The 16,008-nt window shown below is 34.5% G+C and overlaps 2 protein-coding genes across 2 annotated transcripts; one reads left to right on the forward strand and one right to left on the reverse strand.

The window, feature by feature from the left end:
• The first annotated feature begins 1,337 nt into the window (after nucleotides 1-1,337).
• Nucleotides 1,338-4,457, forward strand: LOC121731161 (m-AAA protease-interacting protein 1, mitochondrial-like). Its single transcript, XM_042120518.1, has 4 exons — nucleotides 1,338-1,497; nucleotides 2,647-3,060; nucleotides 3,720-3,918; nucleotides 4,202-4,457. Exons 2-4 carry the CDS (start codon nucleotides 2,677-2,679, stop codon nucleotides 4,420-4,422), a joined length of 804 nt encoding a protein of 267 aa, XP_041976452.1. The 5' UTR covers nucleotides 1,338-1,497; nucleotides 2,647-2,676; the 3' UTR covers nucleotides 4,423-4,457.
• Nucleotides 4,436-9,893, reverse strand: LOC121731160 (lipoamide acyltransferase component of branched-chain alpha-keto acid dehydrogenase complex, mitochondrial). The gene is made up of 9 exons (XM_042120517.1): nucleotides 9,704-9,893; nucleotides 7,966-8,117; nucleotides 7,503-7,690; nucleotides 6,842-6,963; nucleotides 6,521-6,733; nucleotides 6,046-6,312; nucleotides 5,693-5,821; nucleotides 5,514-5,585; nucleotides 4,436-4,636 (listed from the first exon to the last, which is right to left on the reverse strand). The coding sequence occupies exons 1-9, from the start codon at nucleotides 9,770-9,772 to the stop codon at nucleotides 4,472-4,474; spliced, it is 1,377 nt and encodes a 458-aa protein (XP_041976451.1). The 5' UTR covers nucleotides 9,773-9,893; the 3' UTR covers nucleotides 4,436-4,471.
• Nucleotides 9,894-16,008: the final 6,115 nt, after the last annotated feature.

Consider the following 16,008-nt stretch of genomic DNA (forward strand, 5'->3'; position numbering starts at 1 on the left):
ATCCATAAATAAATATGGAACGTCAATCAAATCCCCTATATACTAAATTTCATGAAACCGAGATATATATATATATATATATATATATATATATATATATATATATATATATATATATATATATATATATATATATATATATATATATATATATATATATATATATATATATATATATATATATATATATATATATATATATATATATATATATATATATATATATATATATATATATATATATATATATATATATATATATATATACAAAACTACCATTTGATCGTGATTATGTGTGGAAAATTTATTTCAGGGTCTACTCTTTCTTGACAGACTGTATATATATATATATATACATATATATACAGTCTGTCAAGAAAGAGTATTTTCACAGAGAACGTTTGTACACTTCAAATAGTAACGGCAAGCGGTAGTAGCAATTTTCGAACGCCAACCAGGCTTTTCAATTTTTTTCAACCATAATTCCCACTTTTTCCTTCGTCAGACGGAAACCTGTCTGTATAAAAATCGGTTATCGGAGATTTCAATACAATTATTATAGATATCGATAAGTTTTATCGACAGAAAACTCCAGCACTATTGAATTTTATTGTTTATCAACAATCGGTAAAACAAAGGTAAATATGTGGTGAATACGGTATAATAAGATTAGTGCCACATTTTTAAGTGCCTATATTATCAATAAAGGTTAATATCGTAGAAATGAGCTGTTAAAATCACTTACTTGTGAAATGTAACCCCACATCCCTTTTTGTACCGTGTCTTACTTATCATACACCCTTTCATAGTTTAACTATGAACTACCACCACTTATATATACAGGGTGTAACAACACTTTTGTATGGGCAAGGGCCCGAGCGTCACGAGTTTCCCCATACAAAAGTGAAAAAATTTTTTCGTCTTTCAGTGCTGCTACTTTCACAGGAAACTCTTTACAAGGAACGCGAACACACCCTAAAGTATTATCACTTATTTTTGTTACACCCTGTATAATATTATATATTACTTAATCGCGTAAAACCTTTTAAAACACTTTAAAAGCACGAAAACAATTCGAACGATTAAGCCATAGAGAATTAAAATACATACATGGTTACCAATGGTTACGTCAATTTAGTTCTCGGTCCTAATAATGGGGGCGCTGATTCCGCTTCAAATGGCACAAAAAATGTGGGTATCATAGATCCAGCGTACTTGTATAATGGAGATCAGTGTCTATTACACGTCGTAATGTAGGTATATTCCCATAGATAAAATGTATATTTTATCTATGGGAATATACATCTATGCAAGTCAATTTCATGATGTCAGCCTGACATTGCACATGTACATAAAATTGTTTTTGTGAAACGTTTTTCTTTCTAATTACAATAATATAATGTGGAACTAAACATGGAAAATTATTCAAGTCAATATATTTCTCTAGCACGGACAATGAAAATATAAGAAATAAAATTAGTTACCATTAATAATACGGTTAGTAATCCTAAAGTTTCCAGAAGGCCTAATCTAGGAATCTCTAGGGCAGAGGTTCCCAAACTCTTTTGTTTTATAGACCACTTTCAAAATGTAGTTGGATCCGGTGGACCCCTAACAAAGCGAAATTTTTTACTTCACTACCAATTCCTTAATCTCCTAGATATTGGCTAAGGTTCACAAACCTACCCCAATTTTTTGGTGCTCACATGAGTTGAGGAAGGATGTTTTGGGTCAGAAAAACCTCCTCGTGCCACTTCCACCCCCGGAAACCCTCCCACCCTCCATTTAGGAGAAATTTACATTTGAAATTTTCGTAATCTTGAGATAAGGTCATCTGTTTTCTGTTTTTTTTTTGTTGTTGTAATAACAATGGTTGAGTCCAAAAGACGTGCTTCCTGGTTGAATTCACGTACTTATACTGGGTTTATGAAGAATTATTAAACTTCCGTACTAATATTATAAAAGCGAATTCGATTTGTCTTTGTCTGTCTTTCTGCCTGACTGTTACCTCTTTCCCTTTTCCCAAATATGGTATGGAGATACTATGAGTCCCGGGAAAGGACATAGAATACTTTTTATCTCGGAAAAATGTACCGAAAAAATATATGTGTGTTGAAACCCTAGTAACAACAAGTCCTTAAAGCACTGAAGTCTGAATTTTAATCTATTAGTAAATTAAAAAGTATTAACTTTATCGTATTACTATCACAGATACATAATCGGAAACGGACCTCCAGCCAGTAAAATTCAAAACTAATCTTTTAATTACTCATTGATTTGATAATAACTCTAGTACTACTATCATCATAAAAACAACACTCAGAAAACTACGCTAAGTCTATACTTATAGAAAGGAAATTGTTTCCGATGGTAGATTTTCGATACACGTTATCATGTTTTTCGATTATCTACATATCTATTCAAATACTTTGTTTTCTATTTATAGTATTAACCTGTTATTTTCATATCTATTCAGTGATAAAAATGATTATGGAAGTATGCAAGTTAGACAATAGACATCCTAGAGGCATAACTTTTATTACAATAAAAAAAATACTAAATCCATTTTCAAATCGCCTGAAGCAGATATTACCACACCTACCTAGCTGACGACGCTATTTATTATTTAATGTTAATCTGTTTTAGGTTTGCGCACTAAACCAATTAACTCCCAATATGTACAAGCATCTCACAATCCCGCTAAATGTTCCGAAAATTTCAAAATACTGGACATCTGGCCAAGACTTGAAATGTTTGCTGTCACACCAAAAGCCTTGTATTTGTAATGCCAAATCAATCCAAAAGGAGTTTTCGAGAAATTTTCATCATTTCCAACCTAGACGATCAAGCGGAGTAGGTGTATTATTAAACCTAAATTCCTATAGTAATAATTCCAGGAGTTTTTGGTCCAATCCAATAAAACAAGAGAAGAAAATACCTAGACTAATACTCTTGCAAAATCCTTGGACTTGGTTCATGGTGAAACTAGATTTTACTGTGTTGAGGAATCTGTGGGACCCTACGTTTCATGAAAAGGAATTCAAATATGGTGCAACACAGGTTATTGCCGTATAATTTCTATTTTACATTTACAAGGACTTAATTTTAAATAGCGTGTTCCGGGCACGCAACGAGCATTAAATTTTCAAATAAGTAAATAAAAGCGTAAATACCTACCCCCTTACTAATAAACGCTGTATAAGCTTTGAATAGTTATACAGTGTTTTGTCTTCTTCAATCCAATTAAAAATGTCACTTGTGTGACAGGAACAAAACACTGTATAACTATTCAAAGCTTATATAACGTTTATTAGTAAGGGGGTTAGTATCCTATTACAAATGTGTTGTGGTTAATAAGAATATTATGACGTATACTGTTGTAATATCTTGATCTGAAATATAACTTATGAAATAATGTTACACTCTAGCAGGAGTCGAAATATTTGGAGCGACGCGTAGCAAGCGCTACGAGAAAAATCCCTTTTATTTCCCGCGTAGCACTCACTACGCGATGACGTAGCAAGCTTGATGCATAATTATGGGCGTTGCCCGTCGCGGTCGGTCTCACTGTATGCGGTAGGGTTTCGAGTTCTGCGTTCCACGTTGTATCCTATGTGATGGCTTAGTGAGCATGCAGTGGGGCCGACGCCTACATTTTTAGTTATTATAATATGTTTCTGATCCAAAAAAAGTCGAAGATTAAAAAAATCTAATTTAAGGCTATATACCGAGTGACTCAGGTCATCAGCGAAGGCCAAATGACGGAACTGAATGGCCTGCTGACGAGAGCGGCCAGGTTCAGCCTGCTACGAGAGTTGGATCGCAACTGGCCTGAAAAACAGAGGCCATTGTTGGCATTGAAGGGGGACGATATACAAATTTCGACGCCGCGAAAAGTCTATTTCATAAGAATCGCAGGTATTTTCTTTAATATTGGCCACGGCCCACGACAAGCTTTTATGTAATAATATTATGTTAGTCGGCGATTATGCAAAAGAGGACCTTGCCTATTCACTTATACACAAAACTTGTAAGAAGTAAAGTAATTAACATTTTTTTCCGTTAGAATGATAATAGTTGTTACGCCACTATAATTTAGTCTTTGTCACTTTCTTTGGCCTCAAATATTTTCAGTAGCGTGAAGAGCAGCGGCAGTGGCTGAGTGGAAACGGCTCATTAGATTTATCTTAAATCTTTTCAGACAAGAAATATTGCGACGTGGATATGGCTTTTTTAGCCTTAAAATGGGCTCCAATAAATAGCGTAGAAGCCCTAATATTTGCTGAGATATTTGCCCGCTTCCATCGGGAATACACGCCAGCCAGTATTCCGGAATGGACGATAGCCTTCTTCAAAATAGCCCGATTTCAAGTACTACGTCACAGTAAAAATAATAACGTTAAGAAACCCGACCAGAAATAAGAGATAAAAGAAAAACGTTTGTAAAAATATTTGCATTTTCATTGAATCATTATAAATCCAGCAACATTTTGTAAGGGTTTTCTAAGTACGCCTTCAGTTGGTTTGAGAATCGCGCCATGGTCACTCCGTCGACGACCCTGTGGTCGGCCGACCAGCTCACTGTGAGGATGTGGGCTTTCACCAGGTTTCCTGCTGCGTCGAACCTGGGTAATACCTGAAAAAATAAAACACATTCACGAACTAGCCTTTAAGAAATTTGTCTTTTGATATCTTAGGATAGTACATTTTTATCGTATGTCCTATTTCACTTTTGTTTCGAAATCACCATTTAACTTGGCTGGGGCATTGCCGTGCCCCCAGATAATTTTTTTGTTGTTTGAAATAAATAAAATAAAATATCTTTTTATTGAAAATGGGTATCATGATACACTTTTTGAAAGTCGAACGAAGAAACTACGTTGCCTACCACCTTCGGGAACTACCCCGCCGAGAAGAACCGGCGTAAGAAACTCGCACGGGGCCATCTTTTACTAAAAAAATGGAAAATTACAATGTTATGGCTTACAGCTATGTAAAAAAAATAAAAGAAAAGTAACCTGCATTGAGCCACCCTATTCCCATTTTGGCATGGGAAACCTTTGCCTGCTATAACGCCTCTAGTACACCAACGCTGCGAAACACGAAACAGCGGCGAAACGATTTGCTGTCTCACTCGCCACACGGCAATGCGTTATAATATTATGGCATCTCGCTCTATTCCTGTCTGCAGAAATATATTTCGCATTTCTTAGCGTCGGTTTACTAGAGGCGTTAGGGCGAAGCCGAGCCGACGAGCGTAATTTGGAGTTGTGTGTCGCAGAATTTTGGTTTGGAAGAATTCTGCTGCACTCAGTTTCGTACAAAAGTCCTGTTTGATTCACACGAGCGTAATTTTGTGAGTTGTGATTTGTATCAAAAGATATTTACGCGGCAGACATTCTGCGACTCAGAACTCGCAAATTTCGCTCGTTTGGCTTCACCCTTAGGAACATCTTCGAAAATTAATTAATTGTGTAACTTGGATTGGAAATTATTATTATAATATTATGTACTTGTATTTTTCCCAGAGCTCCGATAGATACTTGAGGTGGAAAGATGATTGGTTTCGTATAAGTTCCTCCAACCTGAAAGCAATGAAGTTACTATAAAAATATGAATTATCTAGATGAAGTAACGTAAATTTATGGTGGCTTATTTATAAAGTTTCTATATAGTTATACAATTAACTTACGATTCCTATATTCGAGATAGTAAACGTTCCTCCAGACAGGTCACTCAGACTCAGTTGACCCTTTGATCCCTTGTCTTGCAATGAATTTAGTTCTTTGGCAATTTCAATAATACTTTTGTTTTGTACATTCTGAAACGTAAAAGTATTTACTGCTTTAAAAAAATATTCATCAATCATCAGCTCATTAGTTATTAACTAGCTGTTTGACCGAGCTTTGCTCGGTATTCTATAAAACACGAATGAAATTTTCTGAAAATGATTCTTAGCTAGATCGATTTGTCGCCTTGATTAAACTTGTGAAGGATTTCCTTTCATGCTAAATAACTCTAAACTACTTATTTAAAATTAATTACCTTGATGACAGGAACAACTAATCCATTAGGCGTGTCCATAGCTACTCCTATATTGTGGCTACTCTTGTATGTGATATTTTCGCAGGCGCTGTCAAGACTGCTGTTCAAAATTGGATACGCCGTAAGACTTTGTGACGCTGCTTTTACGATTATTGGCATGTAAGTCAACTTAACACCCTGTTTTTGAGCTAAAACTTTAAGATTCTCCCGAGATTCGACTAGTTTCGTAACATCGTATTCGTCACAGTATCCGAAGTGTGGAATTTTCTGAAATTTTTTTTACAGTAATGTAGATTTCTTTGGCTGAATAAGGATAATATTTGTTGTAGATACCCTCGGCTTTAACTCCTATGTTAAATTAGAAAGCGGGATTAGATACCTAATAAATTTCGATTTTTATGGACTATTTTACTAACGTCAATTTCACAAGTTAGCTATATTATATTATGCTGTCTTTTACGTGTACATTACTTACCATAGCCTCAGTCATTGACTTGACCATTGCTTTTGTAAATCCAGTTATTGGCACCGTTTTATCTTCTGCGACTGTTTCGACAGTTGCCGCTTTTATTTGGCTTGGTTCAGGAACAATATTTGAGTTATCAGAAGACATATTCAGATGGGAAAGCAAATCTTCTTTTAGTAGTCTTCCATTTTTTCCTGTAGCATTAACAGTGCTCAGATCTACCTTAAAAATATAAGTATTTGTGTTTATGTTTGTAACAATAGATAACACTATTTTATTCAATGTTTAATCATAAAAAAATTAAATTACTGTTAATTATACCATACTTACTTTAAATTGTGCTGCAATCCTTCTTACTGCTGGAGTTGTCAGTACTTTTGTTCGTTGTGCTATGCTTTCTGTTTTTGCGTCTGCATTTGTTTCTATTTTTTCATCTTTTGGACTAGGAGATTCTGAAACATAATATGAAAATACTTTAATAATATATTGTAGACCTATATCATCACTTTCGATCCATATCTATAAAAAGGAAGAGAAGAGTATGGAGAATCTGTCAAAAAAGTTGTGAATATCCTATTCGGCACCAATTAAATAGAAGTCTTTGTTCGGCACACGTTCGGCACTTTATCAGAAAGTGGTGAAACAGGCCCTTACATGTTAACCATAAAATTAATATACCTAGCGGAATAGAGAAACAAAGGCCTGAGCAAGAGAGATGTTACTATCAGTAACACTGCGTGGTAAAAAGAGACGTGTGATACATGACAGCAGCACTCTTTTTTGACGTCCAGTCGGCACGTGCCGCACGTTGACAATTTAATCTCATAGAATTCATGTTCAATCATGCTTGTGTAAGTGTATACGTACACATATTTTTTACACAGATGAAAACCAATTTTGGTTTCGTTTGACAGCTCGAGATTGTTGCTCTATTCCGCTAGGTATAATAACTTTATGATGTTAACCTAATAGTGTAATAAAACAATATTACCTTCTTCGCCACTATCTTCTACATTAATGTCGACTAGGGGATGACCGACTAGGGCAGTTTGGTCGACCTGATGGTACAGTCGCGTTACCGTCCCGTCGTACCTGCTTGTGATCGTGACCGTGGCTTTGTCGCTCTGCACCTCACAGATGTTGTCGAACTGCTGAACTTTGTCGCCCTCTTTTACGAACCTGGAAATGGAATAGAATGCGCCTAAATATGGTGTAGGTTAGAAATAGAATTTAGGAGGGGAGTTAGATTTTTTATAAAAAGGATTTCCAATACACAGTTAAGTTTTACGAAAAAACGTTAAGACATATTATAGCGTGCCAAATAAATAAACATAAACAGATACAATACATATTTATTAAATATTTTAAAACATAATTCTTACTTCTGGCACAGCCAGGAAATTATTGAATAACCATTTTATTGTAAAAGTAATCAAGGAACGAATCTAACTTACCATTCTTTGACGACTACTTCTTTGATGCCCTCTCCGATATCGGATAGCTTAAATGGGACTATTTTGTTCAATATACTTGTTGAATGTATACATCGTAGACCAATATCGTGATTTTTTTGGATCCTCGAAGAAACATTTTTGAGGTAGACTTTCTGAAAATGGAGAAAGATAAAAATAAGTATCAAATGTTATTTGAATTCAATGATTTATTTCTTATCAAAGTCGATCTATTGCTTTTCTAGGAATAAGGCATGTGGGTACGTTTAAATCACCAATAAAAGTTAGTAAAACAAATTATATTATGAGGATTAAATTCCAAGAACTACGGGTCCCGGGCAATAAACAAAAAATACATCTAATAATGGTGATTGTCTTGTGACGTCAAAGCACAATAATTTTATTATAATTTTCATTACCAAATAATTATTTCGGTTTCTAGGCGAGATAAAATCTGATGATAGTATTATAATAGAGGGTCACGGTGTACAACATGTTTATTAATGTGATAACACAATGTTTGTAGTCTTGTGTGATAAGATTTGCCCAAGTTTTTGTTATCTCCCTACACAAATGCTATTTACATGTTGAATAATTTGGTTATTGTAGGTGCACAATATCTATACTAAAACTTCATTAGACTCAAAAATGCTGACGGTTAAATTAATTATCATAATTAAGTGGTTGTTAACTTTAGTACAAAATTAATATTTTATTTTATATTTGAGAGTAATTAAGAGTGAGTTACACACGAGTTACATTAATAAAGTGAGAGACGTTGGAAACACTGGATTCTAGCACTCGACTACTACTGTATAATTAAGGGTGGGTTGCCTCAGAGGCGTGGTTAAAGTTAAGTTATGGTCAAAGTTATGGTTATAGTTAAGGCTAACTTAAACTTAAACCTTAATTTTGACCACAGAATTTGACAGATGACTGCTGGTCCGACAAAGCTATAAACGAACGTGGGCGGGGGCGCTGCTGGTAAAGGAGAACTGTCAAAAATGGCGTTTTCGTGATGACAGCGTTAGTTCCTTTTTTCGCCACGTTCATTTAAAACCTTGTCGAGCTCAAGGTTATGGTTAAATATGGCGTCCATTTTTTATTTTAACCAAAGATTTAGAAGATGTAGTTATAGTTAAAGTTACAGTTATACTTAGTTAAAGTAAGTTGGTGCAACCCACCCTCATATGTTTTATTCTAGAGTACCGTACATTGTTTACAATTATAAAACAGTGCTTGTCCAGATTCCAGCGTCAGAAGCCACTGACGCTGGCGCTCGCTAATAAGTATGTATCAATTATAGAAATTCTCCAATGATAATGCACTTTAGGTATGTACCTAAAGTGCATAAGTACAACATAAACAATAAACATAAAAAAGAGTTTTAACATTAGGAACTTACAGAAGTTATTAATTAAATTAAATAATTTAATAATACATAACAGAAATTGTACCATTGAGGAAGTTGCTTCCTATGCAATTGACAGACCAACGTTATTTGGTCGAACATGTCCATTCAATGTTAATTGTGATCTGTCAGCTGGGTTTGACGTAAGGCAACCAAACTACTTAGGTCCCCGATTTGCATAGGAATCAACTTCTCTGATAGTACCTTACATGTCTTGTTATACAATGTTTATTTAAAATGCAAATTCATACTGAAAAGGTATTCTTTTAGCCTATTATGTTATTATTAGCATGAACAAAAATTAAATTGAAATAAAAATAAAATACTTACGTTTGTGTATACCAATGCGAAATTACATTTGTTTAATTGTCTCAGTTGTAAACACTTTCTAGCAATCATTTTTTAAACATTGAGTTGAAAAAAGAAACGAGTATCCAGCTCGCGATAACGGCTCGTACTGATATCGCCGGCAAAACAAATACATGTAAGACGTAAGAGCGTTTCCATATTACGCGATACGATATCGCTTATTGGACCGAAAACGCATTTAATGTAGACTAAGTGATTATTTACCAATAATATTTTTTATAATGAAATGTTTTTTTACTATATAAATTATGCAAAAGAAACAAAGGTTCTATAGACGTTGCGATGCACAGTAGTGCATAAAATAATTCTACTTATTTAGGATCAAATCTATCCATTTGTAATAATAGTATCGGCCAGGAACACATTAGCTATACAATTTGCGGTGTAGGCTAGGCTTATAGTTTTCACGTTAATTTTTATTCATTAGATTAAGTCGCTTTCATAATCAGTCCAATAACCGATATCGTATCGCGTGATGTGAAAACTCTCGGATCGTAATCACAAACATTATGCGGGGCTGATGAATATTTCGTGAGCATAACGTCACAGAGGCCAAGGTTCATAACTACTACAATTTACTACTGCAACGGTGCATGCTCGGCTAACCGTGAATGGTTTTGAATTTACTTACTCTAAAATTGAGTTAACCTTAGGGCACAGAATATACATATATTAGTAGTACCAACAGAAGTACAACTCGTGAAACCCGTTTAAAAAAATAACAACTCTTGCTGCGATACTATAAAGTTCAAATTCCGACCGCGCAGTGCTAGGTGCCTACAATTATATTTGCCTACATGTGCGCTCTCTTTCTATCGCGTAAGAGGTACCCTTTCCGATGAAATAAAGATTTTCACCTTTTAGAAAATAAAATAATCTTCTTCTAATTACTATAGCTACTAATAGCAAACTTTTTTATAGTAATAATCAAATTTTAGTAACCCAACTTATATTTTATAATAGTTTTATATTCGATTATAGTGTAGGAGCTGGTCAGGAATTGGCAGTTTATTTAAACCAACAATGGCATAGCATTTTACGGAACAGAAGAAACATCTAATTTATAGCATCAGGCGAAAATATGTTAAAACTTTTTCTTTAACCCATCAATCCACAAGCGGTAGCCGGCTGCCGTATAGCAATTGAAAATCTATTGTGTTTGCGATACCCACGATGGAGGTGTTAAAAGTATTTTCTCGTAAGTTTCTGATTACACTCTGAAATAGGTAATTAGCAAGGCAAATATTACTACAATAATAAAGTAAGGATATTGGGACTAGCATTAACAGGACGTTGAAATGAAAGGCGTAGTAAGCACTTGTTTTTATTAAAGACATAATAAACATGTTAATAAAGTGAATAAATACAATAATATATAATTGATAACTGTAATGTAATGCACGAGACAATGGCAACCCATAACCTGACGACGTCTGCGACTGTAGAGATGTGACACATTTAACGAATAGAAAGAGAAGAGAAAAAAACTTAAGAGGTGTCAAGGGACACACGAATGGAACGAAGTCATTTTATATGTTCATAAAACCTGTATACATATTATACACTCAAAAAAATAATTGAAAAAACGCCATCTATTGACGCCCAGGAATATTAACAACGCATCGCTGTTTATTCTCAAAAAACACCATCTAGTTGACATACAGGAATACTATCAACGCCCTCTGCCCATACCATGCAGGTACTAAAAAGTCAAATATCGTTTTGTCTAGCCTCCTTTACGCCGAACGCGCGATAAGGAACTTCGTTCCAATAACTTGAAAGTATATTTTGAAATTATCAATCTACAAGGATTTGTGAAATATTTTAAAAGAGGACACACCAACCTAGCTTCAATAACAATATACAATGTGTCCCGACACCGGTGTCCGATCCTTTAATGTCGTGATCTATGGAATATTTTATTGACAAAATGGCCCTCAAATTTTTTTTCTCTCTCATGGTTGTAAAATGGCAGCCATTTTAATTTTTCTTGGGCTTTCACACTAATCTGACGAGAACTGCTCTTGTAAATATCCTATGAAGATAAAACAGGTCTCATTTGATAGGTAAACAGGCAATATGTTATAAATTTCGTGGAATTAAACATAGAAAAACCCAAGTTTAAGAAAAAAAATTGTGTATTATTTATTAATGGCTTTTTGTAAAAAATCTAGCACATTAAACTGGTTCTTTTTTATTTTTAAAAGATAGAGGAAGTTTTCATCTTCTAAAATTCTTTTACTTCAATGTTTTCAGTCAGATAGTTTAGAAGTTATAACGATTTTCTTATGATGAGGTAGTAAGATTAGTATGAAGCCAGAGAAATTTTTTTTTTTCAAAAGTTGGAGAAAAAAATAATTTGAAAGCCAATTTGTCACTAATATAAGCCATACATCATGAGTTCAAATTTTTTTTCTCCAACTTTCATCATGACATTAAAGGATCGGACACCGGTGTCGGGACACATTGTATATACGTTACAATTTTTAGTGTCACACCCTGAGACATTGAATGACTAATTAATTTTAATTTCATTAAGATTGACGCATACTTCGTATTTCTCCTTCAAACTCTTCATTAAACTAGAGTTAAGTAATCGATGAACGAGTGCGACCATAAAGTGTAATTTAACAGTTAAAATCTATTTGCTTCAAAACTTGAGATTTTGTTAATGGTGGGCTCTATATTATTGTTTATTCTATCCCGTTTCTAATCGCTAGTTTGTCCTACATCTCTACAGTGACAGGCGACGTTGGATAACCGACTATACTAAATAGCTATGAATGCGTATCACAGTGACGTTCCGATGTTTGCTACTTATACTGTCACATGTCTCACTTCCATAAAAATACAGAATAACTATTACAGTTACTAGTTAGCAGTTGTACCATCGAGGAAATTGATTCCTATGCAGTTGACGGACCTACGTCATGTGGTCGGCTTATGTCAATTCGATGCTAGCTGTAATCGGTCGGATAGGTTTGACTTAACGCGACCGAATTACTTAGGTCCGCCATCTGCCTAGGAATCAACTTCTCTGATAGTACATTGCAGCGAAGTCTAAGGAAAAAAATTGTAGTCGTAGTAGCTAAAAGTAGATTTGTTTTTTAGGAACCCTTCTCAAATTAAAGATTGAGACACACTACTACCTAGGCAAATATAAAATAAAATAAAAAACTAGGAACAAGAGAAAATATACACATATATTGTAAGAGTGTCGTGCAGGTTTTAAAAGTTACAGAGTTAGCCAGTTTTAAATCTATTATTTTTATGGAAGTGAAACATTGCAATTAGTAGTACCAAGAAGTCAAGCTCAAAATTTTAATGATTGTTTATTCGTAACTTTCTTATACAAGATCTTTATACGTATGAGTAATTGTAAGCTTGATTTCTTGCAATACCTACCATGTAAGAGAGAGTTTAGAAGCACTATCGTACGTCAAATAATCAAGCACGAACACTAAATAACTTGTCAGTGGGTTAAGATACAGAATTATTACGCACAGAATATAACATAGTATTTTCGCTGCGATATAAACAGCAATTTTTTCATGTGGAAACTGAAACGTTCTTGAAACTTCAATGGTTGGAATTTCAGCCTGATCGAGGAACAAGAATTGAGTGCCTGACTAAAATAGCTCAGTTTAAACTGTGAAAAACCTAATTAGTTTTTTTCGTTCAGTACGTAATAATTCCGTAGCAACCATAGTTAAACTTAATACACGTGTGCTGCCCCAAACTGAGGATCACGACTAAGTAGCACGTCTAATCAATACCAGGACTATATAGATGTATCACACAGTAACTGCCTATAACACATATCTAACTAATGAATATACAAAATGTACATGTTTACGTTGCAAATAATGGGTAGAGAAAAATCTAATTCAACAACCACCGTATTACATATTCTACTGTCATAATTATACATTTGCGGTACAAAAATAAATAAACAATATGAACCAGCGGGAAGGAATTTTGTTCCCTTTTTTGTACATAGAGCGGTGACCAAAATAACAGGGATGCCTACGATATCCATTAACTAGCTGCAGGACCTTGCTTTATTATCACATTTCGATTCGAAAATCATACCCTAGACGCGGCTACTCGTGGCTTACAAAAATATTCTCGGAGGTGTTTATTGTTATAATCACAACACATTTGGAACAGAATAACTTGCGTATTATTAACAATCGATAACAGTGGAAGACTTAATTTTAAATGCTTAGAATGTTTTGAAACAAAACAACAAATAAGTACAGTAAATTAGCAGGTTATAGCTTGATGATGCAGATGAAATGGAAAAGCCTATCGCAAAACGAAAATACTCGCTCAAAGCTGATTGCTTTTTGATTAGAAAACATTTAAGTACACATATATAAAACTTTTTTTAGGAATCCAATCGAGCCAATGTTACTATAATTTTAGATCCGAATCTAGATGTTTTGATATCAAAATTCACTAGCCTTTTCCAATGTAAATACGAGCAAGGCCTACATTTTGTAGTGTTATGAAAATTTTGACCAGTGCATATCCAGCCTTATAAATTTTCGAAGCCAATAACGATTTAAGGTTTTATGTAACAACTTGGAATTTATCACAATATCGGACTGAGCGGCTTATTCGGCGTTTAACCCTAAACAAACCGAGTCTTTTTAGCGACTTCACCTAGGCTGTGGGTTTAAAGTTAGGGTTGAATACGGAAAAGCCGACTTCTAGTCCTGTACTCTAGAATGTTGTGTCGACATTAAACGAACTTGTGCATTCAAGAACAACGTGAATATATTACACAGATGAAACTGGGTGAGGAGACGACATATATCGATATGTATTGGAAAAGGATACTGTACAGTAAAAACACTTTACTGTAGAGTATACTTTCTTGGACGTAGAAACTTTTGTGGCTTACATACAATAACCCTATTTCATCTATTAAGACACAGTACGTAAGCGACAACATCAACTAAACACCGACGTGTATCTTTACATCTGATATGAAATGTAGAGATTGAGGGAACTGTTATAGAAGAGGATGACAAAATGTATCGTCACATAAGTTGGTCTGTCGCAGCAGCAGAATGCTTATAAATAAACAGTGTTTTGATGGAAACTGTTAAAGACCCACGACCTGATATTATGCCGCATTGATGCGTTGCGTTGTCGTTGATAGTGGAAGGGAATGACGCATTGTTATATCGTCGTCGTGTATTGAGTTGACGTGCATTGTGCAGCACAGCTGTTTGTTATACGTGTGGAAGACGAATTAGCGCCAGAAAAATGTGGCTCTAGTTAATTCACAACACGTTAAACTTCGATAGCGCGATGCTACAGCATAAATTTTCTAATATAGCGGTCGAATCGGCCTGACCGAACATACCACTTCGCTTTTTGATTCCTCTATCTACTCATATTTCCACAAACGCCTTATTCCGACAACACAACGTGAAACGGCACCGCAACGCACTCGAGTAGCGTGGCCCAACGTTTTGATCCCCTCTACATGTCCACCTCAGTAATATAGTGAAACTCAGTCAGTGTTGTTAAGTGAATAAACATCGATTGAAGCACATTGTTCGGTGTGACGACTTATGAACGTGAAATATACAGAAACGTGCAACACTGCTTAATGTATTAAAAATTGTAAACGCCCTGTATTACGAACGCCAGTTGTACAAAAACTTTTTGGTATTCCACTGTTTCATGTTTGTGTATTTAATGAGTTTGATACATTGCAATAAATAACTGTTTTTTGAGCATCATTTTCAAGTTAGTATTATAGTGCTCTAAACTTTGGGGTTGTGTGGGGTGGTATAATAGTTGTGATAGTCTCTATGTATAAATTTAATATTTTTAAACTATTCAGGTGGAAAAGCGGCCCTATTTTGATAAGTCGAGTTTAACCAACGTTCGTAAGACAGAACGTCGCGCCGATGCCTTAACGGCACTTCTCTCGGTCCTTAACTTTAAATCTTTAGCTAGAAACGTTTATATTTCTCATAAAGACAAGCATACTCTTTATATAATTTCTATAATATGATGTCCTTATGAAACGACTATACAGAAAAATACTATACGCGCCCGTAACTAACATTAGGTAATGACTGCTAAGGTAACTATAAAAACAGTTCAGTCTGGTTGTATTATTGCCTATCATAATGTAAGTAGGTACATAGAATTGTAATTTAAAAATATATCGCTTCGTTGTTAACTATATTTAATTTTATAATATAACCACCTTTTATTAATCATTATAATGTCCGTGAGTG

The sequence above is a fragment of the Aricia agestis genome, chromosome 10, assembly GCF_905147365.1.
Source record: "Aricia agestis chromosome 10, ilAriAges1.1, whole genome shotgun sequence".
Lineage (NCBI taxonomy): Eukaryota > Metazoa > Arthropoda > Insecta > Lepidoptera > Lycaenidae > Aricia > Aricia agestis.